Source organism: Bicyclus anynana, chromosome 21 (genome assembly GCF_947172395.1).
Source record: "Bicyclus anynana chromosome 21, ilBicAnyn1.1, whole genome shotgun sequence".
Taxonomy (NCBI): Eukaryota; Metazoa; Arthropoda; class Insecta; order Lepidoptera; family Nymphalidae; genus Bicyclus; species Bicyclus anynana.
The window spans coordinates 11,565,404-11,584,373 of record NC_069103.1 but is presented as its reverse complement, the minus strand read 5'-3'; the positions used below and the strand labels follow the sequence as shown (position 1 = coordinate 11,584,373).

Below are 18,970 nucleotides of genomic sequence, written 5' to 3'. Positions count from 1 at the left end.
AATAAAATACAGTTTTAGGAATATTAAAATATTAAAATACTTTTATAAAAAAATGTCTAACGAAAACAAATATTTCGCGTCGCATGTCGTCTTAATAGTTAATTAATAATTAATTTTGCTACAATAAAATACCTTAACTTAATAAATTCTATGAAAATATTTTTAAATATTATCTAACGTTAAGGCAGTAGGTTGGGTATATAAATAAATGTACTCTATAAAAAACTTTAACAAAACATTTATTCAAGTAAACATTATCAATTTTAGACAAAAATAAACAAATACATATGTGACGTAGTAAATCATTTAATTAATTTCAAAGTTCTAAGTTTGTCAGCAATACGTTTCTTAGCTTCTTCGGAGAGCGGCTTTTGAGGCAACGCCGGGGGTCCCATCTTGATTCCAGTCACTATTTCCATTCCGGCCTTCATTATGGGAACCCATGCACCTAAAATATATACATAAATTTATCTTAAATCAAGAAACAGTACTTTTATCTATCGTGGTCAATAAGTTTTTGACTTCCTGCTAGTGATTAAAATCGTCATTCGAGATTTCATCGAATCTCGACGTTTAGTCAGGATAGCTTCGATATCCTGACTATTTTTACGATTATATGTATGAATGTAAGTATGTATGTATGTAATATTCTTTATTACTTAATATCTTCCAAACCGCTGAAAGGATTTACGAAATTAAGATACCGTTTGATTTGTCTGGATAACCCAAGTGTTCTTAAATAGGTGAAGTTAAAAAAAAAACAACACGACGGCTGTGAGACGTTATAGACGAAATAAAAAAAAATTTCGAATATTGCAATAGGGATAACAAAATCAAGAGCTCATCAAAAGGATTCTAAAATGGTATATCATGGCCATATTAGATAACCCTACATTTAGAAAAACTAAAACACGAATTTGTAAGGAATTGAAACAGCGCCATCTAGTGGCATTACTGCACAACTGTTTCAATTCCATATAAAATCCCGTTTACGTTAACGCGATAGTAACAGTATTAAAACATTCAAAACTACTAGGCACACAGATGAGATCTGTCGTCATCAAGCCATATTCGGCTCACTGCTGAGCTCGAGTCTCCTCTCAGAATGAGAGGGATAAGGCCAATAGTCCACCACGCTGGCCCAATGCGGATTGGCAGACTTCACACACGCAGAGAATTAAGATAATTCTCTGGTATGCAGGTTTCCTCACGATGTTTTCCTGCACCGATTGAGACACGTGATATTTAATTTCTTAAAATGCACACAACTGAAAAGTTGGAGGTGCATGCCCCGGACCGGATTCGAACCCACACCCTCCGGAATTGGAGGCAGAGGTCATATCCACTGGGCTATCACGGCTCCCATGATGATGAGAGATGAGATCTAAAGATCTATTAAAAACTCTTTGATACCTTCAACAGTGTGTGCCTCTACCGCCAAACTCAATTTCTCTTGTAGAACTCTGGCTTGCTCAATGTCCTTCTTGGCGATAGCGTTCAGTATATCTTGAGCCAGCGCGGGGAAGATGTTATACGTAGTTCCTATACTGGATCTCACGCCCATCACCGCTGCAGGTGCCAGCAACTAAGTATAACAGTCGGTAAGTAAAGTTTTTACTAGCTATAAGTACTACATGATATCCAATAGTTGTCAGTTTATTCATATACTGAAACAACTAAACAATTTTTAAATTTCTAGTAACTAACCTAATCTAAACATAATATAAAAATAAAATATAAAATTATATCTACAGACTTAGGCGTCGCAGAATTCATCCGAATCGGTTGATCATTGGTAAAGTGCCCAGAAGGCTGGCACTTTACCACTTTTAAGTAATTAGTTACTAGTAGGGAAGTTACTAATTTCTCCTCATTTGTCATAAATCGAGTAATTTTCATCTAATCTCGACGTTTTATAACTAGGGAGTAGTTATCCTTGTTATTTTGTAATTTATGTATGTAAGTACCTACTATACCTACCTACTATAATATGTAGATATGTAGTAGTAAAAAGCATTTAAAAGGGCTTCACAGAAACTAGATTTCATCTATACTATAATATTATAAAGAGGTAAAGTTTGTAAGTTTGTAACAATTTTTTGAAATGGGGTAATCTTCGGAAATACTGGACCGATTTTAAAAATTCTTTCACCAGTAGAATGCTACGTTATCGGGGAGTGCTATAGGCTATATTTTATATTTCTATCATATATAACTACTGAGATATCGCGGGTTTTCTCTTACAGGTCAGACCGAAAAACTTACTTTTTCGCATGCGCTACCTCAACCATTGCGTATAACTGAAATAAATGTATGGAGGCTTTTTGAACCTTTAAAAGTTCTACAAAAAAGTCCGCGACACCATATATCTATATTTTATATTTTAGCAGATATAGTACCTTTAGTACTTTAATAAATTATTTAAATTTTAAACTAAGGTTTACGTCATTATTTACACAACTAAACTTAAATCCTTATCAAAATAAATTATTTAATAATCACAAGGATATTATAGAGATAAGATTTGCCCTTTACAGTATGTTAATTAGTTATATAGTTTCGCAGATAATACAAAATTTCTGAAAGTCGCAGAAATGCCGCTATATGACGCCCCGCGGTTTCAATTACGTGGTTCCCGTTCCCGTATGAATATAGGGAAGGGTTAGCGTTAGCGTTATGAGTAAATTTTAAACGGCTGAATCGATTGATTCTAAAAAAATTAATCAAACTTTTTTAAAAGTCGGTTCATTCGTTTTTTAAATCATTGAAGAAAATTAAAAGAATAAAACGTTTTTTTTAGTATCTGAGTAGGTACTTCTCTGGGTACAATAGGTATATAGTTTATATATAACTGACTCGAACGTCCTTAATTACTACCCCTACTTAATTTCGTGGGTTAAGGAACTCCCTTAAGCCACAAAATTAAGTAGAATTAATTTAGGAAACTAATTAAGAAGAAAACTAATTAAGAAAACGAAATTAAGTAAAATTAAAAAAGAATCACTAACACTTGTACATACACAATAATAGCCTTGTGTTATATATTCTTTATTTAATTAAGGTTGAGACCACTAACCGTGTCAGCTCCAAGGAACAGCTCCTGGTCTTTCTTCAACGCTCGCAGAACTTGTGCGCACTCACTCAAGTCGTTCGATGTGAACTTGATCCCCTTGAAGTTGGGAATGTTTCGAGTCGCTTCAGTGACGAATGATGGCATATTTACTGAAACATGACATTGTCAAAATAAGTATTTTTTATACTTTATACCCGCATAGTTCCCTGGACATAGGCCTCTTGTATAGACTTCCAAACATTACAAACTGATCTTTATTAACAAACTATTAAATTCAACTGACAAATGTCATCTACTTACTATATGATATCCACGAAAGGTTGACACTGGATGACATTTGTTACATAGAATTTCAATTTATATATGTCAAGTAACATACTGCGACCCCACACAAGAAAGCGCAGTGTTGGTCGACCCCCGACTAGATGGATCAAGGACATCAAGTGGTTGCAGGGAACCGCTGGATGCTGGCGCCCCGAGAGCGTATTGTTTGGAAGTCTAGCAGTGGACGTCCATCGGCTGATGATGATGATGATTCTCACGGTAACGGGAACTATTCGGGTATACCGTGGGCATCGGCTAGTGTATAATATTTGAAACGTAAAAATAATGAATCTGAAAGTCGTCGGTAAGAAATTTAACATTATTAATATTACCCTAATTGGAGCAGCATGGTGGAAATAAACTCCATATACCTTCTCTTATACGTCAGTTAGGCTATGTAGTGTGCAGTTAAACTGTAAAGGAAAAACATCGACGAGAAAACCTGCAGACATGAGAATTCTCTACGAGTGTGAAGTCTGCCATTTGGCCAACGTTTTTTTTTTTTTATTATTTACAAGTTAGCCCTCCACCATCCTTTCGGTTTCTACACGACATCGTACCGGAACGCTAAATCGCTTGGCGGTATGTCTTTGTCGGTAGGGTGGTAATAAGCCACGGTTCAAGCCTCCCACCAGCCAGACCTGGAGCAATTAAAAAACCTCAATCAGCCCAGCCGGGGATCGAACCACTCCCACAAATCACTGCGCCACGGAGGCCGTCATAGCGTGGTGGACTAAGGTGGACTAACCTAACCCCTTTCATTCTGAGAGGAGAATATGGGTTGTTAATGATGACCATACTTACTTTCAACTTTACTCATGCTTGGTATATGGTAATATAACACTGGTAGGTTGGGAGCTGCGTTTGCGACGTTCTTTACGTAGGCAACCAGTTCGGATACCGACTGTGGCTTGAAGTACAACTCAGGTAGAGTAAGCAGTGAGTTTACTCCTACTTTTGAGCAATATTTTGCCTAGAAATTGAAACGATAAATTATTAGACACGTGGAAAATAGGAACCATCTATATGTCACAACTAGCTGACGACGCGCGGTTTTACCCGCGTGGTTCCCGTTCCCGTAGGTATACAAGGATAATATATAGCCTATAGCCTTCCTCGGTTAATGGGCTACATAACACAGAAAGAATTTTTCAAATCGGACCAGTAGTTCCTGAGATTAGCGCGTTCAATCAAACAAACAAACAAACTCTTCAGCTTTATAATAATAACTAGCTGACGTCGCGCGGTTTCACCCGCGTGGTTCCTGTTCCCGTAGGAATACGGGGATAATATATAGCCTATAGCCTTCCTCGATAAATGGGCTATCTAACACTGAAAGAATTTTTCAAATCTGACCAGTAGTTCCCGAGATTAGCGCGTTCAATCAAACAAACAAACAAACAAACAAACTCTTCAGCTTTATAATATTAGTATAGATTATAATTATTATTATTATTATTATATTATTATTATTATATTATATTATTATTATTAGTATAGATTAGGGTAAAGAGGGTACTTAGTCAAAAATATTTTGACTTCTTATGATGGGGGGACACACTGACGTATATATTTTATGGATGTATACCTCGCATGTATCTTGTTTTAGTTTTACAAAAATGTGTTATTGCCCTAATACCTACGTATTTACTAAAATTAATAAAGTTCCCGTTCCTGTACAAATACGGGGATAAAATATACCCCACGTCACTCGGTGTAGATGTAGCTTTCTAATGGTGAAAGAATGTTTAAAATCAGCCTAGTAGTTATTGATTTAATTCGTAACAAACGAACAAAAATCAAATCTCACCGTATAAAATATTCGATTACATTTATGGTTCGTGGGCTGTAGCTTGGTGCAGATGACAGTTGCCGTATGACGTTCATAATACGTACTATTATCGTAAATTGCGGCAAACTTTCAATAGTAAAATGCTACAGCGCACGAGCTATATATTTTTAACTAGTGACTTACCAACTCCAAAACATCAGACATCGGAGCGCCCCCAACTTGTACCATAATGTGAAGTCCGTATTTTCTGCCGTTTTCCACCCATACGTCTGCTATTTTCTTCCTATCTGCCACGGAGAAACACATATTCTCCCCTGTCGTGCCTCCCACTAAAACAAACAAAAACACTGTATACTAGAAGATACCTACTTGCTACTATTAGATGTGCTGCAGTGTAGTATTATAGGGGAGAGTGGGTAACAACAGTGTATCACTTATTTTTTAGTGCAGTTCTAAAGTTTATGGCATAATTACTAATCTCTGAAATGAAATCATAATATTAGTATCTTATCTATCTAATATTCAAAGAAAAAGTCTTTTAGTGCCCTGTCTGACATAAAGGAGAATGGCAAAGTTGCATGTATCTTGGGACTAGCAGATAGAAGTAGCGTACTTAATGGAAACTTATCAATAGTTGTTTATCATGATTTGACTAAGAAAAAAGCATATGGTAAGCAGTCTTGAAACGCAGGGAGAAAAAAGATATACCTTGGAATTAGTAGGTACCCTATAAACATAAATGTGAAAAACACCGCCGCTGACATACAACTGTGTGGTTGCTTTATATATACTACAAGGCGTTTCAGTCGTAGGCAACAAGTAGGTTTTTTGTTAATAAAATACACTTCTTTTTCTTTTGATTCCGTAAAATCTAAATATTTTTTTTACAAGCATCCTATAAAATAATAGTTTTAATTAAAACAAAGGTATGATTGTACGACTCTTCAGAGTGGGACTCCCACTTTCGCCAACCTCCTTTACAAGTTATAGACATTTAAAAAAATAGAAAAAAAACAATGTAACCTACGAATGGATCACATAGGATCAATGGGTTACTGTGAACCGACTGGGGTAGAGTGGATCTATATAAAATAACTAGCGAACGCCCGCGACTTCGTCCGCGTAAATTTCGATGTCAACTTTACTACTACCCCTACCCTACCCCTACCCTACCCTACCCCTACCCTACCACTACCCCAACCCTACCCTACCCAACCCCTACATGTACCCTACCCTACCCTACCCTAGCCCTACCCCCACCCTACCCCTACCCTACCCCAAACCTACCCCTACCCTACACCTACCTTACCTACACCCTACCCCCTACCCTCCCCGTACCCTATCCCTTTCCTACCCCTATCCCACCCGTACCCCTATCTCACGCCTATCCTACCCCTACCCTACCACTTCCCTATCCTACCCGTACCTCTACCCTACCACTACCCTACCTCTACCCCTACCCTACCAGTACCCTAAACTCGACCCTAAACCTACCCTACCCCTACACTACCCTTACGCTTCCCTACCCGTACCCTACCCTACCCTGTAACTTCCCTATCTTACTCCTACCCTTAGCAAAATCGGTCCAGTCCTTCGAGAGTAGTGGTATGACCAAGAGAAATAGAGACTTCTATGCTAATAATATAAAGAGGTAAAGTTCGTGTGGTTGTAGGAGGTAATCTCTGGATCTACTGAACCAATTTGGAAAATTGTTTTACCAATAGAAAGCTACGTTATTTGCGAGTGTCATAGACTATGTTTGATCCCCATATTCACACGGGAACGGGAACTACGTAAATGAAAGCGCCGAGCGTCATATGGCGGAATTTCTGCGTCTTTTAGAAATTTTGTATTACCTCCGAAACTATTTAAGTAATTAACATACTGTAAAGGGCAAATCTTATCTCCATAATATCCTTGTGATTATAAAATAATTTATTTTAATAAGGATTAAAGTTTAGTTGTATAAATAATGACGTAAACCTAAGTATATAAAATTAATAATTTTTAAAACACAAAAGGTACTATATCTGCTAATATATAGAAGATAGATATATGGTGTCGCGGACTTTTTTGTAGAACTTTTAAAGATACATAAAGTCTCCATACATTAATTTCAATTTTACACAATAGTTAAGGCAGCGCATGCGAATAAGTCTGTTTAAGAGGATTTTCAGTCCGACCAGTATGACAAAAACTGTGATAACTCGGCTAATATATATGATATCAATATAAAATATAGCCTATAGCACTCCCCGATAATGTATCATTCTACTGGTGAAAGAATTTTTAAAATCGGACCAGTAGTTCCGAAGATTACCCCATTTAAAAAATGTGACAAACTTACAAACTTACAAACTTTACCTCTTTATAATATTATAAGTATAAGTATATAAGTATAAGTATATAAGTAAATAAGTAAATAAGTAAATAAGTAAATAAGTAAATAAGTAAATAAGTAATAAGTAAATAAGTAAATAAGTAATAAGTAATAAGTAAATAAGTAATAAGTAATAAGTAATAAGTAATAAGTAATAAGTATATAAGTATATAAGTATATAAGTAATAAGTAATAAGTAATAAGTAATAAGTAATAAGTAATAAGTAATAAGTAATAAGTAATAAGTAATAAGTAATAAGTAATAAGTAATAAGTAATAAGTAATAAGTAATAAGTAATAAGTAATAAGTAATAAGTAATAAGTAATAAGTAATAAGTAATAAGTAATAAGTAATAAGTAATAAGTAATAAGTAATAAGTAATAAGTAATAAGTAATAAGTAATAAGTAATAAGTAATAAGTAATAAGTAATAAGTAATAAGTAATAAGTAATAAGTAATAAGTAATAAGTAATAAGTAATAAGTAATAAGTAATAAGTAATAAGTAATAAGTAATAAGTAATAAGTAATAAGTAATAAGTAATAAGTAATAAGTAATAAGTAATAAGTAATAAGTAATAAGTAATAAGTAATAAGTAATAAGTAATAAGTAATAAGTAATAAGTAATAAGTAATAAGTAATAAGTAATAAGTAATAAGTAATAAGTAATAAGTAATAAGTAATAAGTAATAAGTAATAAGTAATAAGTAATAAGTAATAAGTAATAAGTAATAAGTAATAAGTAATAAGTAATAAGTAATAAGTAATAAGTAATAAGTAATAAGTAATAAGTAATAAGTAATAAGTAATAAGTAATAAGTAATAAGTAATAAGTAATAAGTAATAAGTAATAAGTAATAAGTAATAAGTAATAAGTAATAAGTAATAAGTAATAAGTAATAAGTAATAAGTAATAAGTAATAAGTAATAAGTAATAAGTAATAAGTAATAAGTAATAAGTAATAAGTAATAAGTAATAAGTATAAGTAAATAAGTAAATAAGTAATAAGTAAATAAGTAATAAGTATAAGTAATAAGTATAAGTATAAGTATAAGTAATAAGTAATAAGTAATTATAAGTAATAAGTATAAGTATAAGTAATAAGTAATAAGTAATAAGTAATAAGTAAATAAGTAAATAAGTAATAAGTAATAAGTAATAAGTAAATAAGTAAATAAGTAATAAGTAATAAGTAATAAGTAATAAGTAATAAGTAATAAGTAATAAGTAATAAGTAATAAGTAATAAGTATAAGTAATAAGTAATAAGTAATAAGTAAATAAGTAATAAGTAATAAGTAATAAGTATAGATTAGTATTGTTGGGGAAGAGTCTTAGACTGTTATTAATGGTCTAAGGGAAGAGTGAATGGATGGAGATGTCAATATAGATATATCAAAAAATTTTAATAAAAAAATTCAACCGACTTCCAACTCCAAAATTAGCCTTAACTAAAAAGCAAAAAATAACATCTTACCTATGTGCTACCTTCTGATCAGTTTGAAGGCGGTGCCAAGCCAGTGATGTTTTAATTTAAGCCGTTTAAAATACAAAATTTCTGTGGTTCTTTCAGAAACGGCTTTAATTAAAACATGACACTGGATTGGCACCGCCTTCAAACTGATCAGAAGGTAGCACATAGGTAAGATGTTATTTTTTGCTTTTTAGTTAAGGCTAATTTTGGAGTTGGAAGTCGGTTGAATTTTTTTATTAAAATTTTTATTTTTTAATTTTTAGTGTTAGCACGCCTACTGAGTGTAACCAAAACTGATACTAATAACCTTCGAGAAGTTCTCTTCATTGTCCTTCGTCTTCAATACCAGACCCTTAATTCAGTCACCCATCTAGGTGGAAAGTTCTCAGCAATACAAATTCATAAAGTCCCAACAAAGGTAGCTACTGTGAACCGTCGAGGAGTTCCCTTAACTCTCCTTCATCTTCGTCACCAGACCCCTAATACAGTCACAACCCATCTAGGTGGAAAGTTCTCATCAATACAAATTTATCAAGTCCAAACACAAGGTAGCTACTGTGAACCGTCGAGGAGTTCCCTTAACTCTCCTTCATCTTCGTCACCAGACCCCTAATACAGTCACAACCCATCTAGGTGGAAAGTTCTCATCAATACAAATTTATCAAGTCCAAACACAAGGTAGCTACTGGGAACCGTTGAAGAGTTCTCTTAACTGCCCTTCGTCTTCATCATCAGACCCTTAATACGGTCACAACCCATCTCGGTGGAATGTTCTCATCAATACAAATAAATCTAGCCCAAACAAAAGGTACCTGCTGTAAATCGTTGACGAGTTCCATCGTCTGTTTTTCGGCTTCATCATCAGACCAACTCCAGACCTTCATAAAATTGTAGTGGTTTAAGATACCTTATGGAAACATTAACAAATGCACTAGTCGTCCCTACGATTTTCGAAAGTTCCCCTCGATTTCTCCAGGATGCCATCATCAGATCCTGACATGAAAAAAATGGGACCACCCTGGAATCAAACCCTTCAAAACAAAAAAGGAATTTTCAAAAACGGTCCACAAATGACGGAATTATCGCTGGACATACATAAAAAAAAAAAAAAAAAAAAAAAAAAAAAAAAAAAAAAAAAAAAAAAAAAAAAAAAAAAAAAAAAAAACATACATACAGCCGAACGTAGAACCTCCTCCTTTTTGGAAGTCGGTTAAAAAGAATCTCTTACCAAGTACGGATTTAATCCCTCTGTCAGCGAAATATTTAGCATACGTAGGAATTATATCATAGTTGATACTTAGATCGTCGTTTAGAGGAGTAAAGACAGGCGGCATCAACCCACTGGCATTGAAGGTGACCTAAAAATATTAGTAGGTATTTTTACTATTTACTAGTTTTTATACGTAATATTGTACGATTACATTATGTTACGAGATATCCCGTCATGTGTATCCTATATCTTTACTAATATTATAAACCTGAAGAATTTGTTTGAACGCGTTAATCTCAGGAACTACTGGTCCGATTTAAAAAATTCATTCAGTGTTAGATAGCCCACTTATCGAGGAAGACTATATGCTATACATTATTCCCGTATTCCTACGGGAACTGGAACCACGAGGCTGAAACCGCGCGGCGTCAGCTAGTAAACAATTAATGAGTGTGTGATAAAAGCAATGAACCATGATAATATAAATTAGCACTCTGAACCTATCATGTAAATGAATGACCACCTACTCACACATCGCAGCGTGTTCTACTTACCATGATTCTTAAAAATGTTAAATAAAATTAAAACAAATTTATCGAACAAGTTACTGTTGCTAATGAAAAGATCACATTGAATTGAATGTCGATGTATGTTTACTGTTCTTGAATAAGTGGGTAGGTATAGTTATTATGATTATGTATCTCCTTATCATCCAAACACAAACATCTCTTAGAAACATCTACACACTTTAAAATGTTCTTTAAATGTATATATACAAAGTCTTAATTTCGATAAACATTTATTAGGTTCATCAATATCATACGTGTAAGATGATATGCGATATCTATAGGTACATATTATAAAACAAACTGCTCCGCCGCGTCTGTCTGTCCATTCGCGATGATAAAGACTGAATAGATTTTCATGCGGTTTTTACCAATAGATAGGTAGAATGATTTATGATGAAGGTTTAGACAATAAATAAATCAAGAATTTGTGTAAATTTAAATTATAACCATAATTTTTGGGAGTGTCGGAAAAAGTCACGCCGGAGGGTTCATATAAAACGTTATCTAACGGCTTCCTTTGGGAGCTTTCGAGATACGAATTAGACATGAATTGTGGAAATATTCTACATTTACAGATTTTCAAAAAAAACGCGATGGCATAGCCCATAACCGGTAACTGCTCCGCCGCGTCTGTCTGTCCATTCGCGATGATAAAGACTGAATAGATTTTCATGCGGTTTTTACCAATAGATAGGTAGAATGATTTATGATGAAGGTTTAGACAATAAATAAATCAAGAATTTGTGTAAATTGAAATTATAACCATAATTGTTGGGAGTGTCGGAAAGAGTCACGCTGGAGGGTTCATAGAAAATGTTATCTAACGGATTTCTTTGGGAGCTTTCGAGATAAGAATTAGACATGCTTTGTGAAAATATTCTACATTTACAGATTTAAAAAAAAAACGCGATGGCATAGCCCATAACCTATAATACCTTTTAATGATAACTTACTATAGGTACACATTTTATCTTCAGAAATAGTCACGTAAGTCCTACAAAGAAAATGTACTAGTTTCTCTCGCGGACAAAGTCGCCGGCTCCCGTTAGGTAATATTTATAGACAATATATAAAGAAGCTGCATCTGTTACCGCCTTAACCGCAGAAATATTTTGTAAGTTATGAAGATTATTAAATTCTGAGCCCTAATTTGTGGAGACCAAAATCAAATATTTAATTTCCTAAAATGCACAAAACTGAAAAGTTGGAGGTGCATGCCCGGACCGGATTCGAATCCACACCCTCCGGAATCGGAGGGAAATAAGAAATTAAATACCTATCACGTGTCTCAAACGGCGAAGGAAAATTTTGTGCGTGGTGGACTATTGGCCTAACGCCTCTTATTCTGAAAGGAGACTCGAGCTCAGCAGTTAGCCGAGTATGGTTTGATAATGAAAAATAAAATAAGTTTTTTATTCGAGTAGAAGCCTTTATAAGTAGATACCCGCAATCTTTACATTATTTAATATTTTATTATCGAATAGTGATGTTTAATCTACTGATTATCAAGATAAAATCATTGTAGGTTGAGTACCTAATATTACAGATTTGAAGTGCTGCGTTTGTGAACTTGTGAATTTGTGAATAACATTTCAAAATAAACTAAACTACCGTGTTAACAAAGTTACTACGGGCTCAAAAAGGCTAGAACCCAGAGCCGTAAAGCTCATTATTAAAAAAAAAAATCTTCATTTGACGTTTGTGTTGTGGTTTGTGGGCTGTGGCCTCCTGAGTAAATATGTTCCTTGGCTGTGGCTGTCAGCTGTTTTTGCAGATTTTTTCATGACTACCTACCCAGTTTTAATTATTTGCTATCCATTTATCCAAAATGAATACAATAGTCAGTGAATTGAGTATGAACGATTTGAACAGTAAATTTTTCGATATAATCCAAAACGAAAGCACCGCTGAGGATGCTGCCAACTTTATATTCGACAGTGTTTGTGAGGATGTGACTTTGGGCGTACTTTTCGAGGTCCATCACGGGATAAAAACAGGTCTTACGGAGCTTTTAGAAGGGGAAAAAGAGGATGAGGAGCCTTACAAGATTGTGAATTCCCCGGAGTGCGATGTGTTTGGGTTTTCTATACTGAAAAAAACGCCTGACGCCAACTGTTCCTGTCCAAATTGCGATAGGCCCGTATCGGCAACTAGGTTTGCACCTCATCTTGAAAAATGCATGGGTACGTACACTGCAATAAATTCTCTAAAGTACTACGATTTCATGTTCGAGTATTTAATACAATATTCATCACATTTGGATCTACAAAATTGAATAATATTGAAGGTCAATAAAACACTTTGTTAACATTGTCTAAAGTATTGATCCACGCCTACGTGCGCAAATCTGTGTTTTAGCCTTATGTTTAGGATTAAAAATAGAAATAGCGCCAGAATTATTCTCAACTTTTCTATTGTATATAATACATATTTTAGAATAGTTTTCTTTTGAAAGTATAATTTAAAACCTAATATTAAGCAAACAAATTTTTACATTTCCATTATTCACCTGAATATTGGATTAAAAATATATTATTATAGAACTGTGAAAAACAACACAAATTTGTCATGCTGTTGAATCACATATAGCATTTTGATAACAAAATGATAAAGCCAAACTAATTTTTATTTTATAATTTATGCCCTCTATATTTTGAGTAGTATGGTTGCCAGTGAAATTACATGCATATAGATAATAGCACATCATAAAAAGTAGTCACATGCTTGTTCAATCAAACAATAAAAGCCTATAAATTGCAAGCATTGCAAGGCTATAAATATAGCCTTGCAATGCCTAATTTCATTGTAAGCAACATCAATATACACAATCCTGTAAAAGCAGTGAAGGATCTGTGATAGCCCAGTGGTTATGACCTCTGCCTTACGCACAACGGCCAATCACATGGCTAAGTGCGGAAACAGCCCAGAAGAAAGAAGAAAAGACCTCTGCCTTCAATTTGAAGGACATAGCTTTGAATCTGATAGATACGGCGCATGCACTTCTAACTCAGTTATTTGCATTTTAAGAAGTTAAATATCATGTGTCTCAAACAGGGAAGGAAAAACATTGAGAGGAAACTTGAAGATGTAAGAATTGCTGCAATCTTAATTCTCTATGTGTGTGAAGTCTGCCAATTTGCATTTGGGCAGCGTGTTGGACTATTATCCTAACCCCTTTCATTCTGAGATGTGACTCGTGCTCAATAGTGAGCCATTTATGGGCTGTTAATGATATTGTTCATTTTAAGAACAAGATGCACATCCCATCCCACAGGATATTTAGATTATTTAAGTTTACATAGGATATCTGGAAAAGCTGCACTATTAGGTTGCCTTTTGTCTATAATATTGCTGTGTTCTTTTATTGTTTTTCTTTTTTGTGCAATAAAGTTATTGAGTAAATAAATAAATAAGATAGACACAGTACTTGCCAGTTTTGTAAATCAATTAAAAAACATCTTTATTACACACAACACAAGGTATGGGCCGCAACAGCTCTCGCATAGCATCCCGCCGGATCGCATCCAACAGCCGAGAGCCCACATCCTACGCAGGGCTCCCAAGTGACGATGAAGATGACGTCGACTGGTCCGGAACTCTGCACAGCGAGAGGCGCAAGCGCAGGATGAAGAACAACAAAAGGAACAGCAAAATACACAAGTATGTTGAATTCATATTATTTTTGAAGTTGCAGAGTTTACTCTCTCAAAAATCAGACATCTTTAAAAAGAACATTGAAAACCAGCAAAAGCAAGTACATTTTGAATTTTCTTATGCTCTACATCTACCGCTGGCTGTCTCTGATCTAATCTAGTCACAAAGATAAGTTTTTTTAGCATGGCAAATATGTTGATGACACTCCCATGATATTCGGGCGACGGGGGGAAAATCATAAGTGCGGGGAAGTGAGGTAAATCCGTCATGGGTTTTTCATTCATCGTTATACGCCCCCCGGCCCGCGTAGATCATCGCGAGTGTTACGAACGAATGTGCTAAGCTTAGTAGTATTTTTTCAAGGATATCCACCTGCAAATTACTTCTTATTAAACTACATTTAAATAAAACACAAATAAAATTCAAATCACTTAGTTTTAGAAAAAAATATGAATTTTTTGGCTTCAATTCAGGAGCTCATTTTTTAAATTAGTAAAAAATATTGGCAGATTTGCTATAAAAATTAATAAAATAAGACTTTAATAGTTAAAGTCTTATTTTATTAATTTAGTTTTTATTTCCACATAAATTTTTGGTAGATTACTAATGCTCTATGTAAATATTTATTTAACTTTCATTCTTAAAATGTAGGTCGTCTGGAGATTGCTATTAGCGATAAGATAAGATTGCCTTTGTGAATTCTATTTTGAGATCTTGTATTGTTTCTTGCCCTCATGTCACCTTGGGTATGCAATATAGAACTTATGTGTCTAAGATATAGTCAGAACAAATTTCTAGAATGATCCCTAAGTTGCTTCTCAATTCATACATAATAAATGTAGGTTCCTTCAAATACATTTTCAATGGCATTTGGAATTTAACTTTGCCTATATTGGTGTTAGGCTCCAGATGTTAAAAGTTTCCTTACTTGTCAGTCTATCATGAAAATTGCTGTCAAGTTTGTCTAGTACACAAGATTGTGATGATTTTAAAATTACTCCTAGAGATGGACAGTCTATTATCATCACCATATTTTTTGAAATAGTCTACTAAAGGGACGGACCTGTCTCGTTTTTGGAATATATTTGGAATGCAGACTGACCACTGCCTCAATACCTGTTCACAGGGTTAATGTTGGGTTTGTCAACAATTTTGTATCACACATTAATGACCTTGACAGCTTTTCATAGCCATTGAACACAAAAGTTTCGAATTATTGCCCACAAGTAATTTAACTGATTAGACAAAAAAATTGGCTTCATGAGTTGTCCTTAATAAGGGATGATGACTAGGTTTGAATATATTGATTTTTATGATACATTCGGGTAAATAGGGTCAATGTTAACTAATTTATACATAAAAAGCAAAGATTGTCTGGATATTTGCAAAATAAATGAGATTATAAAATTTCAAAAACTATTAAAAATATTTTATCGTAATTAGATGAAAATTCATACAGTTTTAGCTTCCTTACGTTAAATGTGACATTTTTTAATATATGAACTATAAGCATAAACGCACAAATAACAAAGATATTAGTAATTTTGTTTGAACGCGCATACAAATCTAACGATCATTACATTGCTTATGACGTCATTATTTCGAGCCATTTTGTATGGGGTGTTTTTCAGGGATCCGCGGCTCTTTAAATCCTTGTAGCTCCGAAAGTAATGATCGCAGATACCCTGTTCCTTTTGCAAAATTGATTTACCATTAGTATACTATTAATTTATATACAATTTAAAAAACTGTCATCATACCTATTGTCCTAATTTATGACCAATAGGGATGATGACAGTTTTTTAAATTGTATATAAATTAAGAGTATACTAATAGTAAAGCAATTTTGTAAAAGGAACAGGGTATCTGCGATCATTACTTTCGGAGCTACAGGGATTTAAAGAGTCAGATTTGCGGCGCTGCCGCGGATCCCTGAAAAACACCCCATACAAAATAACTCGAAAAAATGACGTCATAAGCAATGTAATGATCGTTAGATTTGTATGCGCGTTCAATCAAAATTACTAATATCTTTGTTATTTGTGCGTTTATGCTTATAGTTCATATATTAAAAAATGTCACATTTAACGTAAGGAAGCTAAAACTGTATGAATTTTCATCTAATTACGATAAAATATTTTTAATAGTTTTTGAAATTTTATAATCTCATTTATTTTGCAAATATCCAGACAATCTTTGCTTTTTATGTATAAATTAGTTAACATTGACCCTATTTACCCGAATGTATCATAAAAATCAATATATTCAAACCTAGTCATCATCCCCATTTTCGGTAAAAATAATGGGCCCGAGTTTGTATGGCGACTGGATTTCTCCTTTTCACGGAGTACGCGTCTAAGGCTGCCTGTCCACTAAAGCGGAGCGAGGGATGTAGCGAAGAAACGGACTAATGCAGAGCGGAGTTGCGTAATGGAGTCTGGTGGACAGACATAGTAATGTCTGTCCACCAGAGCGGAGTGGAGTTGCAGACTATGTTGAATAAATAATTGTTAAATTTAATTTATTCACTTACAAGAGGAGCGGAGATTTTGTGCAATCCTATTGGTTAATATGTCTCCATTTCTCGGCTCCGCTGCCTCTCTCCGCTTCGGTGGACTGGCAGCCTACCACTTGTTTATAATTGTACTGTCATTTTGATCCAACTTACTTGCCAGTCTACATCGCATTACAAGTAGGTCGAGTAGGTTAGTTGTTTTTAAATTTAGAACCTCAATACCTGTATGCCACAAACTCCTAGGATGATCTTCGAGATGCTGCTCGCGTACGTTGTAACATGTAGACATTTCCGCGTCCTTCCTTCAGTTAACTTTTCAGCGGCATTAGGAGTAACAACGGCAACCATAACCCGGACTCCAACGACGGCGCAACCTACGAGACTATGTCGGCCAATGAGAAGAAGAACCTCCTATTGCAGATATGCGGGGTTGTCTCGGAACATACCAAGAAATTGTGTACGCGGTGAGTTCTATGTTAATATAGTATTGAGAGCCGTGACAGCCCAGATATGACCTGTGCCTCCGATTCCGGAGGGTGTGTGTTCGAATCCGGTCCGAGGCATGCACCACCAACTTTTCAGTTGTGTGCATTTTAAGACATTAAATATCACGTCTCCCAAACGGTAAAGGGAAAACATCGTGAGGAAACCTGCATACCTAATATTTTTCTCAATTCTAAACGTGTTTGAACTGTCACTGCGTGGGGGTTTTTTTTATTTACAAAATATAAACTATATTGAAATATATATTGGGTCAGGTGACACAAGAGCTGGCGTCTATTTGACCCAAAGGATAAGTCTTGCCATCCAGAGGGGTAACATCACAAGGGTATTGGGTACCTTGCCTATGGGTGAACAATTAGCTGATGTGTTATTATAATTATTTAAAACTTTTTATTCTTAGTCTTAATTTATTTTATTTCAATTTATGTGAAAATTTCAAAATCTGACTGTTTTAAATTGATTAATTCTTTGTAGTTTACTTAAGGATTGGGGGGCCCACAGGCAAACTTAGGGTACCTTAATCCGGCACTGGCTTACGCCTGACAATTTTGATTTTCAAGATCAACCCGCTGTCCCCAACATACAGAGGAGCAACGTCGCGCATTGAGGAACAGCGTTCTGGAGCCATCCACACCAGAGTCCCAGTCCATGGGCCTCACCGCAGAAGACGCGGGCTCTCCTCCAGACTCCAGCCCATCGTCATCATGTTCCTCGTCCAGTCGGAAACGCGACAGGCACCGCGCTGTGCCCAAAATGAAGAACAAACGGGAGAAACTGTCCCCCCTTAATGGGAGGGATTGAGCATGTATTTTAACGTTTAAATCTATATTTTATAAACTAGCTGACACCGCGCGGTTTCACCCGCGTGGTTCCTGTTCCCGTAGGAATACGGGGATAATATATAGCTTATAGCCTTCCTCGATAAATGGGCTATCTAACACTGAAATAATTTTTCAAATCGGACCAGTAGTTTCTGAGATTAGCGCGTTCAATCAAACAAACAAACTCTTCAGCTTTATAATATTAGTATAGATGTATTTTAGCTTGGCTTAATATTCTGTGTTAAAATACTAGCGGACTCGGTCAAGCTTCGCTTTGACTTTGTGCATAACTTTTTCCCTACACTACCTCCTATCCTATCTTTCAAGTTGGATAAAACTGCACATTGTGTGCAAACTTCATTTAAATTGGTTAAATAGTTTAGGAGTCCATCGCGGACAAACAACGTGACACGTAATTTATATAATTATGTATATTAAAGACGTTTCTGTGTGTCCTCTATTCTACCATTATACAGGTTGCTCGGGAGTATCTTTTCCCATAACTCTAGGGTTATATTCTTTAAGGAAAATTAATTCTAAATGTTCAAGGAACATGTGTGCTAAATTTAATATTATCGGGGTAAATAATATTTCTTTTATAAATAGATTTTAGAATGTGTCCCATAAACGTATCCTTAAAATTATGACGTAGCC

The 18,970-nt window shown here is 34.8% G+C and overlaps 2 protein-coding genes across 4 annotated transcripts; one reads left to right on the top strand and one right to left on the bottom strand.

Annotated features, from left to right (window-relative positions):
- Positions 1–222: 222 nt before the first annotated feature.
- On the bottom strand, positions 223–10,920 carry LOC112046416 (N-acetylneuraminate lyase-like). Its single transcript, XM_024083025.2, has 7 exons — positions 10,808–10,920; positions 10,272–10,401; positions 5,373–5,518; positions 4,202–4,370; positions 3,077–3,222; positions 1,414–1,585; positions 223–448 (listed from the first exon to the last, which is right to left on the bottom strand). Exons 1-7 carry the CDS (start codon positions 10,808–10,810, stop codon positions 303–305), a joined length of 912 nt encoding a protein of 303 aa, XP_023938793.2. The 5' UTR covers positions 10,811–10,920; the 3' UTR covers positions 223–302.
- A 1,650-nt stretch (positions 10,921–12,570) lies between these two features.
- LOC112046415 (SAGA-associated factor 11 homolog) lies at positions 12,571–18,858 on the top strand. 3 transcript variants are annotated; one of them, XM_024083021.2, is made up of 4 exons: positions 12,573–13,005; positions 14,302–14,482; positions 17,312–17,455; positions 18,056–18,858. In XM_024083021.2, exons 1-4 carry the CDS (start codon positions 12,651–12,653, stop codon positions 18,294–18,296), a joined length of 921 nt encoding a protein of 306 aa, XP_023938789.2. In that variant the 5' UTR covers positions 12,573–12,650; the 3' UTR covers positions 18,297–18,858. The 3 variants fall into 3 exon arrangements, with proteins under 3 accessions (XP_023938792.2, XP_023938789.2, XP_023938791.2); XM_024083023.2 differs by having other exon boundaries at positions 12,576–13,005; positions 17,321–17,455; XM_024083024.2 differs by lacking the exon at positions 17,312–17,455 and having other exon boundaries at positions 12,571–13,005.
- The last annotated feature ends 112 nt before the right edge of the window (positions 18,859–18,970 follow it).